The sequence below is a fragment of the Uloborus diversus genome, chromosome 9 (assembly GCF_026930045.1).
Source record: "Uloborus diversus isolate 005 chromosome 9, Udiv.v.3.1, whole genome shotgun sequence".
Taxonomy (NCBI): Eukaryota; Metazoa; Arthropoda; class Arachnida; order Araneae; family Uloboridae; genus Uloborus; species Uloborus diversus.
In genome coordinates, this window is record NC_072739.1 from 158863943 (window position 1) to 158882328 (window position 18386).

General features: G+C 35.6%; 1 protein-coding gene across 2 annotated transcripts in view; it reads left to right on the forward strand.

The window, feature by feature from the left end:
* Positions 1-18386, forward strand: part of LOC129230002 (ubiquitin carboxyl-terminal hydrolase CYLD-like) — a 143967-nt gene that overhangs the window by 57050 nt on the left and 68531 nt on the right. Inside the window, exon 3 of one of the 2 annotated variants that reach the window (XM_054864389.1) lies at positions 3770-3929. In XM_054864389.1, coding sequence (XP_054720364.1) covers positions 3770-3929 — 160 coding nt within the window. Of the gene's footprint in view, positions 1-3769; positions 3930-10504; positions 10742-18386 lie in introns of those variants that run through there. The other variant, XM_054864390.1, reaches the window with a different exon arrangement.

Consider the following 18386-nt stretch of genomic DNA (forward strand, 5'->3'; position numbering starts at 1 on the left):
TCTGATTATTTTGATTGATGAAACTTTCATCGTTCGCTTGTGAGCATTTGATTATTGTTTACCACAAAGAAGTAAAAGAAAACGTCTGCAATGCGAAACTTTCAATCCATTACTTTCGATGACGATACTGGAATCGGATGTCATCTGAAAAAATTTTAGCTTTTTCTGGAAATATGGGTCGAGAGGTAATATCAAAAATCAGTGAATATTTTTAATCGCATAGAACGAGTTCTCCGCAAAACATGAAACTAGAGATTAAACCTGTAAAATTTCATTCAGAACATCATATTATGAAGTCATTGGAAGATGGGTATAAGGGGCTGGCTGCCCATTAAGGGGGGGGGGTAGCGTTGAAATATTCACTTTTTTGCGAATTAAAATTAAAAAAAAAATGGTTTGAATAAATTTATTAAAACCTTGTGTGTACTATAATATATGGTTTTAAGAACATTCTATAACTTTTTGATCAAAAAAATATCTACATGGAAGCCGGTGACAGGGCTTTTCTCAGAGCACCTTTTGAGAAAGATGATTTGCCGTGTTCCCTGTATCTCAGCTGACATTTATCTGAAATCAAATTCCATTTGAATTTAGTCAAAGTATTAACTAAACCTTTTCCCTACGTTCTAAGATCTTGATTTTAAGAAAATTGTTAAAAACATTCTGACTGACATGCTACTTATATATTGGTCAGTCAGTTACAATGGTTTTATCATGTCGCAATTGTCGAGGGTCCTCGGGGGGTCCAAAAAGGTGCAGAAAAAATACTTTTCGTATTTGTTTATCTCTATAAACAGGAATGCCCATCCCCCACGATTAAGGGCACACCCCTCCTAAGTACCATGAATCTCACCCCCAAGAGTGAGAGCCCGAATAAAAAATAAAAAAAATGCCCCCCAAAACAACCCCCCTTAAAAATTTTAATGGTGCAGTTTGCGCTATGTGGGCCCCGCCTATAAGGGGTCGCGAAAAATGCATTGCAACGGGCACCCAAGCTTGTAACTCCGCCACTGTTATATAGAATACAAAGAATAAAATTCATTTATTTGATGACGATACCTTCATTATGTTGCAAGCTACACAAACTGGAGAGTAGACACCCTTACAGAAGACAAGTAAAATCAAATAACAAAAGCGCATTAATTTGAACTAAAGTAGAACTCCAACTATCCGAATCGTTGATTATCCGTATTGCTTTCAGAATTGCGATACACAAAATAATGATTGACTACGCGCTAATCCCTCCGCGAAAATAGTCAGATATTCAACAAGCAATGACTTTCATTTAATGTACGATGTGTACTATACGGTAGCAGTGTACACTGCCTTGGACAGGTAACGGGCTGCTATTATTTCTTTTTTTTTTTTTTATTTTTGTCATCCATTGTGTGTTAGTTTCATTGTACAAGCTTGCTTACTTGGTTTCCACTGAAAAAAAAAAAGTATTTGCAACATTTCCCTATTGTTAGCGTTCAATCCGAAACGCGTTTCTTCAAATACCTCCAAAACTTCTTTCAACAGATACTGCCGTTTACCTTCTCACGGCTGCATTAGACGTTACTTTGGCCCCCGAATTGGGCAGTTTCAACATGACAAGCCGGTTCATGCAAGGTGCTGACGTCTTAAAACGACGTTTGGTGGCAGTGGTTACATTTGATGCAAAGAAATTCATGCGGCATGGGGTAAGGCTGTTTCATACAGTTTGGACCTAAATCCCTCCGACTTTTTTTTACGAGGTACACAAGGACTGAACTTATAGAAATACACCCGATTCGCCGGAGAAACTGAAATTTGGCCATCAGAAGTGAGATTGATGCACTTGGTTCCGATACACTCCAACGTGTTATGACACGAGTTTCGGAATCGGCTTCATTACGCTATAGTCAAGGACGGGTGAGATTTCGAGCATCTTGTACATTAAATGTCATTCATATTTTTTTTCAATAAAATTGATTTCATGTTCTTGCATGCTGTCTTTTTACCACCTTCGTTTTTTGGACAACCTTGTAGTGTTCTCTAGAAACAACTTATTCCGGATGTTAAGAATCTTTTGGCAACTTTTAATTCTTGTACAGGAGTACCTCCCTTAAGGGACACCTCTGAATAAGGGGCACCTCTATTTAAGGGACACTTTTTCTGGTCCCAGTCCCTTTGAATAGGGACCTCCATGCATTTGCCTTTCTTTAAGGGACAGTCACAGATAAAATGTACACAAAAATTATGTATAAAATACATTAGTAATATCAAAATTATTAGAATTCAAGGTGCCCTTTTTGTCCAAAAACTGGTAAAAGTTTGTCTTGACATTAACAGGCAAATAAACAAATAAGTATTCTAAAACTTTTGCTAAGACCAGCATTCATGCCTTTTTCCCTCACGTCAATTTTTTTTTAAATTGGCTAAACCCTAAGAGATAGTGTGCCGCCCATGACTTGACAAGCTTTGTATAGAAAACTTGAAATATGATCACAGTTTTTCACATTGTAAATTACATGACATCAAAAAAATCCATGTAATCAAAATTGTAATTAATGAAAACAGTTACAAAACTTGCATACTACAAAATTTTTGATACAACTTTAAAAATAATACATTTTCAAGTTTGAATGATTCTGAATTTTATTTTCAATAATTAATCTTAAATGTTATTATTTTATGTTTATTATGAAATTATACTGGGTTTATACAGCATGCATGACATTATCTACTTCCGAAGAAGGGACACCTCTGTTTAAGGGACAAATTGTTCGGTCGCCTTAGTGTCCCTTATTGAGAGGTTCTACTGCATTTTTTTTTTCTATTATATTATTTTTAATTATTTTTAATTCTATTATTTTTAATTATCGTAACGTGGAACCGTGGTAGAAAGATGCGCCAAAATGCATCATTTGTGACGTCATCAAGACCGCGCCTTGTTTGAAAAATTGGATATTTAAAAAAATAATTTAAATAAAACTGTTAGGAAAACGAAAGTATTTTCTGGGTCCATGTATTTTTTTTTTTTTTTTTTGCTCATTCTATCCATTTCAATGGCTAAAAGTAGTACTTTTGACTGAAGGAAACCACCCCATTCGGGTAATGACGTCCTAACGAGCAATCCCACTCGCTCAAATATCTCTAAACAGAATAGAATTAAACATTCGCTGTTGGTATCTCCATATAGCTGACATAATTGGTAATTTATAGTAAACTAGTGGTACCCGCACGGCTTTGCCCGTAATAGAAAAATTAAAAGGTCTTTTGGTTTGCCTGTATATTTACAAATAATGTATGGTGAATTTTCTCGCCAATTGGCTTGTACCCATGTTACGGATCCACGTTATGATAATTTCGTAATTTACTTGTCCTTACTTGGTATGATAGTTTTGTTCTTAAAATTAGGATAGAAAAAGAACTACATCGAATTTTTGAAAAATCGCTTCGAGGTGCACACCCCCATGCTACAAACTAGCTTTGTGCCAAATTTCCTGAAAATCGGCCGAACGGTCTAGGCGCTTTGCGCGTCATAGACATCCAGACATCCTCCGGACAGAGAGACTTTCAGCTTTATTATTAGTAAAGATAGTCAAGGACGGGAGAGATTTCGAGCATCTTGTACCTTAAATGTCATTCATATCTTTATTCAATAAAATTGATTTCATGTTCTTTCATGCTGTCTTTTTGCCACCTTCGTTTTTTTGACGTAGTGTTCTCCAGAAACAACTTATTTTGGATGTCAAGAATCTAATTGGCGACTTTTAATTCTTGAATTTTTTTTTTTCTTTCTCAGGCGCACCCCGAGCACGGCGTCTGTGATGGCAGTATCCAGGGCAGGCGGTACTTCCAGTGCGCCAGCAACAACGCTATCTTCGTTGGTATCAACAGGCTCCGGCTGCATCTGAGGGGTTACAAAGACACACATCTCACCAGGACGAACAGCACCAATAGCAGTGAGTACCGATTATTTCTTGCCCAATTTATGAAATCCTCCTCCAGAGACCACATAAAGGGTGTCCCAAAATTAATGCAAGATTTGCAATAAATGGTTGGCAACCCTGAAAAAAGAACAGTTTGACCGCTGAGAGTTTAGGGTAATCAAAAATGGAGCGTTATACGATACAATAACGCGCTTTCATTATTGAACAATTGTTTCAAAAATAATGAAAGTTGAGGGGCTGGTCAAGCAGTTACTGTTATTGGCGATCGGTATCGCAACACGATAATGCACTGTGGGCTTGTTGACATAGACCTTTGAATTCGAATAACCCCATAAGAAGAAATTTAATAATGTTAAATCACACGATCTAGGGTGCCAATTCTTATCACTGAAATGAGAGAGTACGCGACTAGGAAATGCCTTATGCAGTCATTGAAATGTTTCATTCTCTCTAGCTGTATGGTACAATAACACCCCATTTTTACTAACCCTAAACTCTCAATTGTCAAATTGTTCTTTTTTCATGGCTGCCAACAATTTATGGAAAAAATGGTGGCAAATTCAAATCTTGCGTTAATTTTGGGACACCCTTTACTATTTCAGAATGTTCATACACGGATTGGGTAGGATCTGGAAACCCATTCACTTCATTCGAGGATATCAATCACAATCTAGAATGTTGCCTTGCGTGACAGTCATTGATGATTACTTTTACCCACGTGTGTGAACTATATACCACTTCATTTCTTTTTAGCATATTTTGCTTCAGAAGAAACTGTAGGAGACTCAATTCTGCTCTCTGCTGGAAAAGTTACGCGAGGTGGGTTTCAAAGGTCAGGTAACAAGAGTTCTAACGGGAGTGCAGATACTCTGAATGAATAAAAATCACGCTGAAGATAACGGAGATGGTCAGTGCTTTCAAACGGTAGATGGAGCTGGGTTACTAAAAGGACAAAATATCAGCTAGAAAATGGTGCCGTTGATGGAAACATGTCCCGCCAATGAAACAAGAAGTGTGATAAAATTTTTGTGTTAAGATGTATTGAATCACCCTCCTCACAGTCCCGACCTCGCGCCAAATCCTTAAAAAAAAAAAAAAAAGAAAAGAAAAAAAAAAAAAAACACGAGGGTGTCCGGAATGGTAGAAATCATCGTCAAGAATAGGAAACCACATCAAGTTGGCTTGCTGAACCGCATCATCGGTTCTGAACTGCTGATCTCTCAAGTGTTTTTTTTTTTTTTTATATTTCCAATGGCACATTTAAAGACAGTTGAATATCAAAAGGATAACAACAAAACTATAAATGAAAACGAGCAATCCAATAGCGTTCCCAGATGGATGTCCGAGGGAGAGCAGGACATCTGGACAAATGAGGCATGTCCATTACTTCGTGGAGATCACACAAAGTGCAGAAAGGGTCAGGAACCACGTTGATACGACAGAGATGTTTACGTAGGCAATCATGGCCAGATAATAAACGAAACATGGCGACAGATTTCATCCTAGGCCAATTGGGGACATTCAGAATCAGCTCAAACCATGCACTGTAAAAAAAATCCGGAAACGTTTCTGAGTATATCGTGCAGCTGCGGTTCATGAAATTTTCAAAAACGTTTCTGAGTATTTCGGAATTCTCTTTCTGTAATGTCCAGAAACGTGTCTGAGTATTTCGGAATCCTCTTTCTGTAATTTCCAGAAATGTTTCTGAGTATTTTGGAATACTCTTTCTGTAATTTTCAGAAACGTTTCTGAGTATTTTGGAATACTCTTTCTGTAATTTTCAGAAACGTTTCTGAGTATTTCGGAATCCTCTCTCCGTAATTTCCAGAAATGTTTCTGAGTATTCTGTGCAGCTGTGGTTCATGAAAGTTTCGAAAACGTTTCCGAGTATTTCGGAATTCTCCAAACAATTTTCAAAAACGTTTCCGAGAATTTCGGAATGCTTTTTCCGTGATTTTTTCTAAAATATCATTTTTTACTGTACTATTGCATTTTATATCAGTTTCAATTCTTTCTAAGAGCAATGAAACAAACAATTTTAGAATCAATCGTGGATTTTTTTTTTTCTGAATTTCCAATGACAAATAGCATGGTTAACAGCATAACATATGCGCAGTTATAAATTTTTGAAAATTTAAGAATAATATAGTAGTTTCATTCTTAATCACAAAATCGTCAGCAGAGGGGAGGGGGATACTTTCTCAAAAGAGGGATTGTTTGTTAAACAATCTTAAACTTCAGTTTTTCTCTCAATATTTTCAAGACAAAATTATCAACATATTGTATTTTTAATGCAGAACTTTAAAACATATCTCGTATCAAACTAGATAGCTTTTATTTTCGAATAAAATTTGACAGGATTTACCTACCCTTCGCGTTCCGAAATTCGTTCACCTCAAGTCAATTTCTCTGACGAACAAAGTGTACTGAAAAGTACCAACAGAGAAATTGGTGAATTTAAATATGACACCAAGCCCTCCTGCTGGAACCATTCGGGTTGATTCTTCTGTTCTTGCCCTTTTCCAGTTCATCACAAATATAAATATTTAATCAAAATAGGCTACTGATTTTATTTTTACAGTGTGCGCAAAATGCATTATATATTTTATTTATTAAAACATTGAACTCTACTACATGATTATTCCATTTCATATATATGAGAATCCCCCCCCCCCACCATAAGAGTGATGGTGCACCCATAAAATTCTATAAAGGCACCCCCTTAAAAAATGCAACCCCTTGAAAATGTCAATGATGGCACAGTCTGCGTGGTGAACGCCCCTCGTCTTCTCCCCATATGAACATTGTATATTAATAACATAGTATTTAAAAAATGATCACTTTTAAAACAATGACATGAAATAATATTAATTTTTATTTCGGCATAAATGCAGCTGTTCCATTTTTGCCACTGACTCATTCCTCCTGACTGTCCTACATTAAACTAGTATATCCACGGAGGAAATGTTATTTTCGGAACTAATGTCAAGGAATTTTTTTATTGTCAACCACATTTAACAAAATGAATAAGCACGTGAATTAATTGCATAACTATGTTGCTTACTAATAGATAACTGGGTCATTTTCTAATGGTATAAATATTTTTTAAATGAATGAATAAATTACAATAAAAAAAGATAAATAATACTGGCACATTTTTTGTGAAGCATATTACAATACTAGAAAACATTTGCATTACCATATTTTTAATGAATTAAACAATTGATTTTTTTTTATTTTTGAACCAAAATGTATGTACATCCAAGTATTTCGAAATAACTTTTCTGTGATTGCTTCTCAAATATAAATCTTATTTCTTTTGCGCAATTAATCAGTTTCAGTTGGTTACAACAAATAATACACCGCGCACATAGCTATGTAGGATAACTTTAAATTAATTCGGTAAACCAAAAAACAGTTACAATTGGAGCCTCATCAAATGCAAATCAACAAAAATATAAATGTATATAACAACATGTTTCAAAATATTCATTAATACTTACAAGTGAACATGACCGGAAGAAAATCTAAGTACCTCCATTACAACTGAATAAGTAATCCAAAGGGTTCGTTTCATTAAGTATAAACACGGGTGTTGAAACTATTCACGCTTAAACACACAATATATATCTAATTATAGTCGCACTGGAAAGAAAATGGTTGTTAACTAACTTAATAGCTGCGTACATCATCTAAAAAAGTCAAGGGCAGTCCAAAATGCAAAGGCGTAAAATTAATTTCGACACATTTTACTACTCTCCAGACATGAAATAACAAGCAATCCAATGCTAAAGAGTTGCTGACTGCAGCAACCATAGATAAGAAAAAAATAAGTTCTCGTTATTTCTGACTCATTGGCGCCCGTGTTGGAAGGATGAAATATGTTTCGAAGCGTTGCGTCATCACTTCCGCGTCTGGATTTCTTGAAATAACAAGAAGCTTTCTGAATAATGAGGAATTCGCTTTTGGATGAAGGATTCCTACTATTTCGGAAACGTTTCCGATATATCTAGAAACGTTTCCGAAATTTGTTACAGTGTGGTTAATTGCTGTTGCGATTTTTGAGTTCTTCGTGAAAAGTGTCTTTAAAGATTTTCTTTATTAAGCTTTTGATGTTACTAAATGGAAGCTTAGGATTGGTTCTCTGAAGAACCGATGCTCCCTTTTTTGGCCAAAAAATCGGCCATCTCATTGATCTCTCAAGTGTTTCTTTTAAGATCCAAAGAGGTTTAAATCACTTGGTGCCAGGTCGGAATCGTAAGGTGGGTGGTTCAATACCTCTGAACGCAAAAACCTTGTCACACTTCTTGTTTCATTGGCTGGACATGTTTTTGTCAATGCATCTATCTTCTAACTGACATTTTGTCCTGTTACTGGACACACATCTCCATTCACCGACACCTTTTGAAAGCTCTGATTATCTTCGTTATTCACACAAAATGCTGCCCACCCGTCAGAACTCTTGTTACCTAGCTGCTTTTCAATACTATCTTAAAGTTGTTAAAATCTTTGATCCTGCTTCTAATCCTACTACATACTACAATAAATTATTAAAATCTTCGGTTGCTATGAAATAAAAAAGGAGATTTTTTAAACATTTAGAAGTGTTACTTTTCTCGCTAAAAGTTTCACTAATTTTATTGAATAAATTTATTTTATATCCCTCTTCTAACATGGCTCAAAGTGGCCTTAAGTGGCAGGATCATTTTGAACGAGATTAAGAGTTCATTTTAGATTATTTTTATTATTATTACAACATAACCTCTGCCAAACTACCATCCTGCCTGTTTTCCTCTTTCATCATAACTATTTCCGCTAGAACCTTCCCCCATTACTTCTAGTTCTTGGAGAGTTTGTGGAGATGGTAGGCATCCAGAAACTCATTGCCTGGAATGTCCCCCAACATGCTCTATTGGGTTCATATATGGAGAACACGCTGGCCATTCCATTCGTATGATTCCTTCCTCGAAAGGAAATCATTCACCAAGTTAGAACGACGTGGTCTGCAATTATCGTCCATTAACGTGAAGTCATCTCCCAATTGCTGCTGGGTAAGGAACTACAATAGGTCTGAGGATTTCATCCCTACTTCGAAAACCGGGGTCAGAGTTCCATTTGGGATGACATGCGGATTGGTGCGCCCATCAATGGAGATGCCAACATATACCATCGCACCACCACCATCAAATCTGACACTTTCGTGCACGAACGCTGGATTGTTTCTAGTGCCACGTTCCCTCTAGATGAAAATACGCTATTATCAAGATGAAGAGAAGAACAGAACTCGTCAGAGAGAATAATGTTGCTCCATTCATTACCTCTCCAATTCACATGCTCTGTTACAGCGCGACAATGCCTCGCAGCTAATGTGACACACATCATTGGTCGACGAGCATACAGACCTACAGCGTGAAGGCAATTTCGGACAGTTTGTGTCAAAATTGTGGTGCCAGTACCCGAGCGAAGATGTCTTTGAAGTAGAGTGGCATTCATACGTCGGTGCCTCCGAGCCGTTAAAGCTAAATAACGGTCTTCATTGAGCGTTGTTGACCATCAGCGACCTTGTCCTGATCTTCGGCCAGCATTTCCAGTCTCTAAAAAACTTTTTTATATCCTAGAAATCGCAAAATCCAATAGCTTATGCTGCCTCGGCTTGTGTTTGGCTCCCCTCTCGCTTGCCAACCACTCTAGAAGCTTCTGATTCCTTTAAATGACTTCGTTGAGACATCGCACTCATCGAAACAACGCGCTTACTGAACGTTGATCATTCTTTTCTGCCTTGTCTTGCATTAAATTTAGAGCGAAATCTCATTAGCTGCCACTAAAACGTCGTCTTTGACGTCAAACTCAAAACTTACATCCTGCGATGCTTGAAATTGCGAACAATTTGTATTTGTGACTCCCTTCTTCTATTCGTTGCAAAAAAAAAAAAAAAAAATTTGCTAATGTACCATTTTTTGTACAAGATTTACAATATCTTTTAATTGTTTTGAGCGGTGTAGTTAAAAATTTCGAAGAGTTTTTAAAACCTAAAAACCCACCCCTTAAATACGGCCGCAGTTGAAGAACGTATCTGTGACGGACCTCAAAATTTCGGTTCATGGTTCTGCAGCAAAGTCTTTAAACCCATAAACTGAAATGGTATTTACACTTCCACAACAAACATTATTTTTCAAGGAATAAAACAAAAGGTAGAACGCTCTTTAAACTCAACAATGCCTAATATTTAGAAAACGTAATGATCAAAGAAAGTTTACACACATTTGTTTTGTAACCTACACGCAAAATGAGTGTACATAGCGAAATCAACAGTAATGATCACGACGAATGATTCGTCATTCTGTCATTTGTTTGCAAGCAGAATTGTCAATCACTTCTCCGAAAAGAAAAGAATGCAACTCCATTTATATCTCATTATTTCTCCCCCAATAACGACACAATCTGACAACACTGCGGCCCGCCGCGCGAAAGCACGCACGCGTCACTCAGCGATAAGGAAACAATCGCCGCTCTGACCTTGACAAAGTGTTCGTGAAGGAACACTAACATCATTTCCAGACTAGAGAAGAGGTGTACGGCGGGGAAGAGTTCCACCCACACTCCGACAAGTGCCTTCGCAGGAATTTGCTGGTGGAGAGGTCCGGACGATTATGACCGAGGAATTAAACGGGATTTGTAGTCTTGAGGATTATGCTCGACCGGAATGTCCGGCAATACCTTGAAGAGTGGAAAAGCCGTGCTGTCAGCTCTCAATGGGTACCTCTTTTCAAACAGTCATCATTGGCATCGTAGGTTGAATCCGGCAAGGGATGGTTACAAGCATGGTAATGTATTATTTTATCTTGTGATAATAACAATCTGAAGAAAACCGGGGGCGCCCCAAACTCAAATTTTTGGAAGGGCGGAAGTTCTCTTTGCTGCAGGGGTGATTGTGAGTTCATCAAAAAATACCTCAAAGTCTCGAGGAGAGAACGGGGGGGGGGGGGGGGGGATAATCTTTGGCCCCTATTACTTAAGTGCACCTTTGCATAGTTTTAAATAGTTCTGAGTCAAAATATTGTGTGCACATTTAATTAAATTTTTAATGGATTACAAAGTTACTTTTGAGCTGGTGTTATACAAATTATCTTGACATTTGTCCATCTTAAGGCTCTTGCAGGTATATTTGATGAGTATTATATAATTTAAAAAAAATGCGGAGGTAGGGAGATAAAAGCATAACGAAAAAAGAACATAATTCCAGTATTTTCGGACATGAAAATACCGGAAAAACGTCCGAAAATACCGGAAATTCGGTAAAATACCGGACCACAATCACCCCTGTGAATGGTAATGATTTTGCGGAATGCAATTTCAAATTTTGCCGTATGATGATAATTTTGCTAGTAGAACTCCAGATTTCACCGAATGATGATAATTTTGTGTGTAGAACTCCAAATTTCACCGAATGATGATAATTTTGCTTGTAGAACTCCAGATTTCGCCGAATGATGATAATTTTGCTTGTAGAACTCCAGATTTTGCTGAATGATTATAATTTTGCTGAATCGTCAGACAAAACTAGCTAATACGGAAATTTTCGGAAGGTCACAATGACCTCTCGTGACCTTTTCCTGTCTATTACAGGAGTGCCTGTTACTTTCAAGGGCGATGGCACAACCCGTCAAAAAATTACGACCCCTTCCCACAGAATCGCATAGCTGCCAACTTGTACGATTTAGCCGTATATTGTATAAGATTTTCGGACGTTTTGTACAATTGCAGTCTTATGGCAGATTTGTACGAGAAATGCGCACTTTTTTACTTTCTTCTATATCTAATATATAGACGAAAGTATTGGATTCGTGCAAATTTTCGAATTTTGACGGATTCGAACGTTTTGAGGTGTGCTGAGTCCATTTGGACTATTTTTGGAAAATGTCTGTCTGTCCGTGTGTGTGTGTGTCACGTCTGTGTGTGTGTGTGTCACGTCTGTGTGTGACCAGTTTTTTGTGGCCTCTCTACAGCAAAAACTACCGCATGAAATCGAACGAAATTTGGTACACATATGTGCCCCTATGTGAACTTGTGCCCATTGGTTTTTGGCGCGAATTCCTTGACTGGGGGTGGAGCAATGGGACGTTTTTTGAGTTACGCGTGCTTGCTATTCCTCAGGAAGTAACTGGCAGAATCAAACAAAATTTGGTCCATATGTTGCCATTAACTGGAACAGGTGTTAATTCAATTTTGTAGTTTTTCTTATACGCCGTTACTAATACAGTTCCGAAAAGTAATTTCTAAAAATAATCTTTTACACTAAAACGTACATGATGATACAAACCTTATTTTTAAGCAAATCATAAAACAAATCACTTCTTATCTAAGTACTAGCTGCGTGCCCGGCGTTGCACGGGCTACCTAAAAAATATAAGAGCAGTCCAGTTGATGCTTTTGTAGTACACTGACACTAGTTTCTAACGCGTTAAGGAATAAATAAATGCGCGTAAAGCAAGGTTTGCAAAACACCAGTAAAACATATTTTTGCCAAAACACCTCATCAACGTTAATAATCGTTATCAATGATACAAGTTATGAGTACATTTTCAGTCAGCACAAAAGGGGAAAATATATGCATTATCAACTATAATCTTTACTCACGTTAAACTGAATTACATCTGATAGACTATATCGGAAATATTTATGCACAATAACAATCCGCTTTTTACATAAAATAGTCTACTACCCGGCGTTGCCCGGGTGTTTATTAATGCAACATACCACTCAGATAAATATTTGGATGGATTCTATCCACATGGTCGTACAAGAATTACATCAATCCGTTTTCCAGGTACAAACCCTCAAAGAACTCAAATAACTTGTAAATCACTCATTTACTTTACGACGTGCACGGTCCTCCTCGAAAATGAAAGTTATGTCATGTGACGCGTATTTAACAATCAGGCTTGAACCAAAAAAAAAAAAGTCACTGAAATTTTGCGGCAGATTGCGGAAAACCCCAAAAAGTAAACATTTTAAATCCCCTGATTACAGGAAAAGCCTCAAAATAAAAACAAGAATTTTACCTGTTCATATTCGAGAAAAAAAATGGCAACAGATCTTTCATCTCAATGATTTTCTTCACCCGCTAACATTTTAATAAAAGCATTGTTATGGAAAGTTGAGATGAAGCACTGAATAATAATTTGAATGGAGGAAAGCCTTCGAAAAATAGGGATTTGATTTTGAAATCTAAGAGTCATAATTAATAGTTTTTAATTGATATCTCCGCTAATTATTATCGGAGGATTATGTTAAATAGCCAAACATGAAGACGGGAAGATGACGAATCCATCGATACCTGGTTCGATGGTCAGTTCACTGTCGTTCGGGAGAAGAAGCTTGGACATAGATAGATAGATAGATAGATAGATAGATACTCAGATTTTATATGTATAAGACTAGCAGCGTGCCCGGCGTTGCACGGGCTACCTAAAAAATGTAAGAGCAGTCCAGTTGATGCTTTTGTAGTACACTGACACTAGTTTCTAACGCGTTAAGGAATAAATAAATGCGCGTAAAGCAAGGTTTGCAAAACACCAGTAAAACATATTTTTGCCAAAACACCTCATCAACGTTAATAATCGTTATCAATGATACAAGTTATGAGTACATTTTCAGTCAGCACAAAAGGGGAAAATATATGCATTATCAACTATAATCTTTACTCACGTTAAACTGAATTACATCTGATAGACTATATCGGAAATATTTATGCACAATAACAATCCGCTTTTTACATAAAATAGTCTACTACCCGGCGTTGAACGGGAGTTTATTAATGCAACATACCACTCAGATAAATATTTGGATGGATTCTATCCACATGGTCGTACAAGAATTACATCAATCCGTTTTCCAGGTACAAACCCTCAAAGAACTCAAATAACTTGTAAATCACTCATTTACTTTACGACGTGCACGGTCTCCTCGAAAATGAAAGTTATGTCATGTGACGCGTATTTAACAATCAGGCTTGAACAAAAAAAAAAAAAAAAAACCGCAAAATTTTGCTGCAGATTACGGCAAAATAATCGAAAAGTAAACAACTTAAACACCCTGATTACAGGAAAAGCCTTAAAACAAAAGCCTAATTTTATTTCTTTATATTCGAGAAAAAGAAATGGCAACAGATCTTTCATCTCAATGATTTTCTTCACGCTGTAAATTTTAATAAAAGCGTTCATCCGGAAAGTTGAGTTGAAGCACTGAATAATAATTTGAATGGAGGAAAGCCTTCGAAAAATATAGATTTGATTTTGAAATCTAACAGTCATAATTAATAATTTTTAATTGATATCTCCGCTAATTATTATCGGAGGATTATGTTAAATAGCCAAACATGAAGACGGGAAGATGACGAATCCATCGATACCTGGTTCGATGGTCAGTTCACTGTCGTTCGGGAGAAGAAGCTTGGACATAGATAGATAGATAGATAGATAGATACTCAGATTTTATATGTATAAGATTATGACGTAGTATTTATAAATCTTAATAAAAAAATTTTGGAAAAAAAATGGAACCGACTTCAAAATTGCTCTAAAAAGTGAAAAATAATTTTATTCTTTAAACACCATCGATAATGCTTTTAAACATAATTTTTGAAGTTGGCGCAAAAACTAAAAGTAAAATCCAGTGAAACCATGCTTCGTTCAGATTTTTTTTCAGAAAATCATCCAAAGTTAGGAACGAAAGTTTTATATCGTAACTCAAATATGCTGTCATCAATGCATAATGTATGTGGTAGTGAAGAAACTAGGCCTGGTTAAATTTATAGTTGTAGTTGAGTTATGGCTGCCAATGATCTTATCTATCGTTTTAGCGCCAACTTCAAAAATTATGTTTAAAAGTATTATCGATGGTGTTTAAAGAATAAAATTATTTTTCACTTTTTAGAGCAATTTTGAAGTCGGTTCTATTTTTTTTTCTTCCAAATTTTTTTTTATTTTATTCTTTTTAGTGTAAATGTAGGTATTTCAGTGAAAGTAAGATGTTGCCATCAGGAAACTTCACATCATTTTTTTCATAAAAATGCTCCATACTAAAAAAAAAAACAAAAAACTATAAGCACGCCTTAAACTTAAAGCCATTGGCACTAAAATTTATCTTTGTTTTCTCTCTGGAATTCATTTGTGTGTTAATTTAATAACAACCATTTAAATATTACGTTTTCCCTAACTAATTTGTATTTCACAGCATACAAGTTGCTTGTGATGCAATCCTGTATCTCCTTACTCAGTTCCGATCATCTGTTATTGGCATAAATGATAAAGACAAAAATACTACTATATAGTTGAGGCAAACCTAACCTGGTAGTATTGTGAAGGCTAAGCAGATCCTGATCGCTGCATCACCTCGCTTCCAGGTTAGGTTTACCCCCACTGTGGAGCAATGACACTGAAGAAACTTGATGCTTGCTTCAGAGAAACCTTTATTCAAAATTATCATTACAATTATTATTAATGTTACTGTTATATGGCACCAAACTTTTATAACAATGGGTTTCATATTTAATCATTTAATTGGGAAATTGTATGAAATTTACTGTTTTTTGCCCATAACTTTTTTTCAAAAGAACAAATATGGTCAAACAAAGTAAAGGGGACCTAAGTTGAGCCATCCCCTATGCATTAAAAAAAGAATAATCAAAATCGATTCAGTAGGTGAGACGCTGTGAGTGGACAAACAAAAAAAAGCATACTTACGGTATGAACTGATAACCGCCTCCTTTTTGAAGTCGGTTAAAAATGTATTGAATAGTTAGAGAATTTATCTTAGTTTCAAAGTAAGCTTAATGGATTCATCTATTGTATGAAATATAGTATGTTCACAAATATTAATTAATTAATAACTTCAAATTTTTGAAGATTTAAATAAAATTAAAAAAAACTGACTTAAATCAAAAAAACTTTTTTGATTAAAGAAAAATAAATAAAATAATCACGAACCCTGCTTGTTGATCAAATGTAATATTCCTTTTGCGATTTCGAAACCACATGCGGATTCTTCAGAAAAGGCTAAAAGACTCACCGAGAGGTACAGGACTCTCTCAAAATATCGTCAGGACATACTACAGTACAACCTCGATATCTCAAATCTCTTGAAACGGGGAAAAATCGAGATATCGAGTTTTCGAGTTATTGAGGTTTTTAAAAAAATTACACTAGTAACTCTCACAATTACACACACCTACGCTATATGCACTTATATATGTACTATATGGGACCACTTCAAATTGCGATCTATAAAGTAGTCTTCTATATTTTATGAGATTTAGAAATGAACAACATTTTCAACTTGGTTTTCTCACCAAAAAATTTAAAAATTCTAATTTTATCTTTAACCAGTAACCTCACATTCAAAAAGTTCTCAGCAGCCATTTTGTAGGAGTTAAAAAAGCTGAATGATGAAAAGGAGGAACGCATTTTCCGTTTTCGCTTGAAAACTGACGGACAAAAAATCGAACCCCTTTCCTCAAAGTAGACAACATGTTCGAGAGAAATGCACAAAGATTCTAAACTCTGGGGAAAACACAGCGCACCCCTTATACCAACACTCCCCTATTATCTTGCCCCAAACCCCTATTCACAAAATTTTCAAGAAAAGGGATGAAAAACATGAAGCAATTGTCCCTGGAACTGGTTTTACTACAAAAATTGTCAACGCAAACCAACAATTGCAAACTTGCTGCTGTGCAAAAATTTCGACATATCAAGGGTTTTGAAAAATAAATTTCGAGATAACTATGGAAAATACATGAGGTTTTTTTTATAGAAAATGCTGGGGAAATATTTTTTGCGAGACATCAAGGGTTTCGAGATAAGGAGGTTCGAGATATCAAGGTTTAACTGTATTTGAAAGATCGTGTGACGTCACTTCATGAATCCTGATGTCAGGCTCAGAGTGACGTCACAATGGCGACGCAGTGACAAACCCGAAAGTTTCTTCATACGGCAGTCTTCCGGAATATCAATCTTGTTCAGTATTAATGAGATTGTAAAAAGAACTTTTGCATTATTTTGATTTTCTCCCCTCTTTTTTCTGAAGAAAAAGAAATGTTTCAAAACTTAATATACCTAGAGATGGAAGAGTGGACTTATGAATTTTTCAAGTAAATATAAAACTCTGCTAAAATCGTGTTTCAAAACGTCTTCTTAAGAATGGTGTTGTTTCCATCGGTCAAAAGTACTACTTTTAGTTAATACTGAAGTTGATAGAATGAGCAAAAAAAAAAAAAAAAAAAAAAAAAACATGGAGCGAAAAAAATCTTTTATTTTCATAACGTTTAATCTTATCATTATTATTTATTATTATGCCCTGAATGTTTACGCTTGCTGTCTACCGCGTTTTCAGATTATGATAATTCAGAAGCGAATTAAATAATGCGCTTTACGCTTGTTATCCACCATATCGTTGCCAGTACATGTGAGAAAAGAAGCGTATTAAATATTGGTGCTAATGGCACCAGTGAATAGCATTTCATCACTTGTGATGTCATGTGCAGAAACGTAAAAAAGAAAATTGAATCTGTGAACCGGTTAAAATATTTTTTTAGTATTAAACTTTATCAAATTATTTTAAAAATGGTCAAATCCTATGTTTTTAAGCTTGCTCTTTCAGAAAAAAAATTCTTTGTAAAATTTTAGAAACGATCCCATTCATAAAAATGCAAAAATCCGTCTATTTCCAAAAACCTTTTCCTATCGCCCGTAAAATTGCATTTTCTAGACTCGAGCCAAGAAAATATTTGTCTGGCGCAATTAATTCGGGTTCTGTAGTGTAAAGAGTGCTAAGAATTACAAAAAGCATTGAATAAATTTTTTTTATACCTAATTTATCAATAATCGGGTTTATAATGTCAACAGAAACTGCACAATATACAGGGTGCGTGATGAAAGTAATGCTGCTTATTTTAAGCCAGGGTTTGAATTTTTTTTTTTTTTTTTTTGCTTTCATCTCATTGGTCATTCATTGTAGCTGAATTCAATATCAGCAAGGCTATTAACTCCACCATGTGTTTTTTAAAGCACTTGTCCGATAAAGTTTGAAAATCAGCGACTTTGCATTGTGTTTTGATATGAATCTGATGAACGTGACACCTTAAACATGTTATGTTGAAAGGTCCGATGTAGATTGCATAGTTTAGATTTCCAATCTCTCCTATTTCCAATTATCTTTGAAAATATTTATGTTTTAAGAATTTGATATGTTAATTATCATTTGGTTCTCAATATCTTTTTCTTTTTCTTCTCTCCTTCTCTCTATTTCTTTTTTCTAATGTTGCTTATTTCTTTTTTTTATTTTGTAATTATTTTCTTTTTGAGCAAAGAAGAAGAAGAAGCTAGAATAAAGCGAAAAATAAAATGCAGAATATTTACTAATTTTCTGGAAACGCAACGAATTTCTAAAGCTCGTTTGACGTGAAAAGTA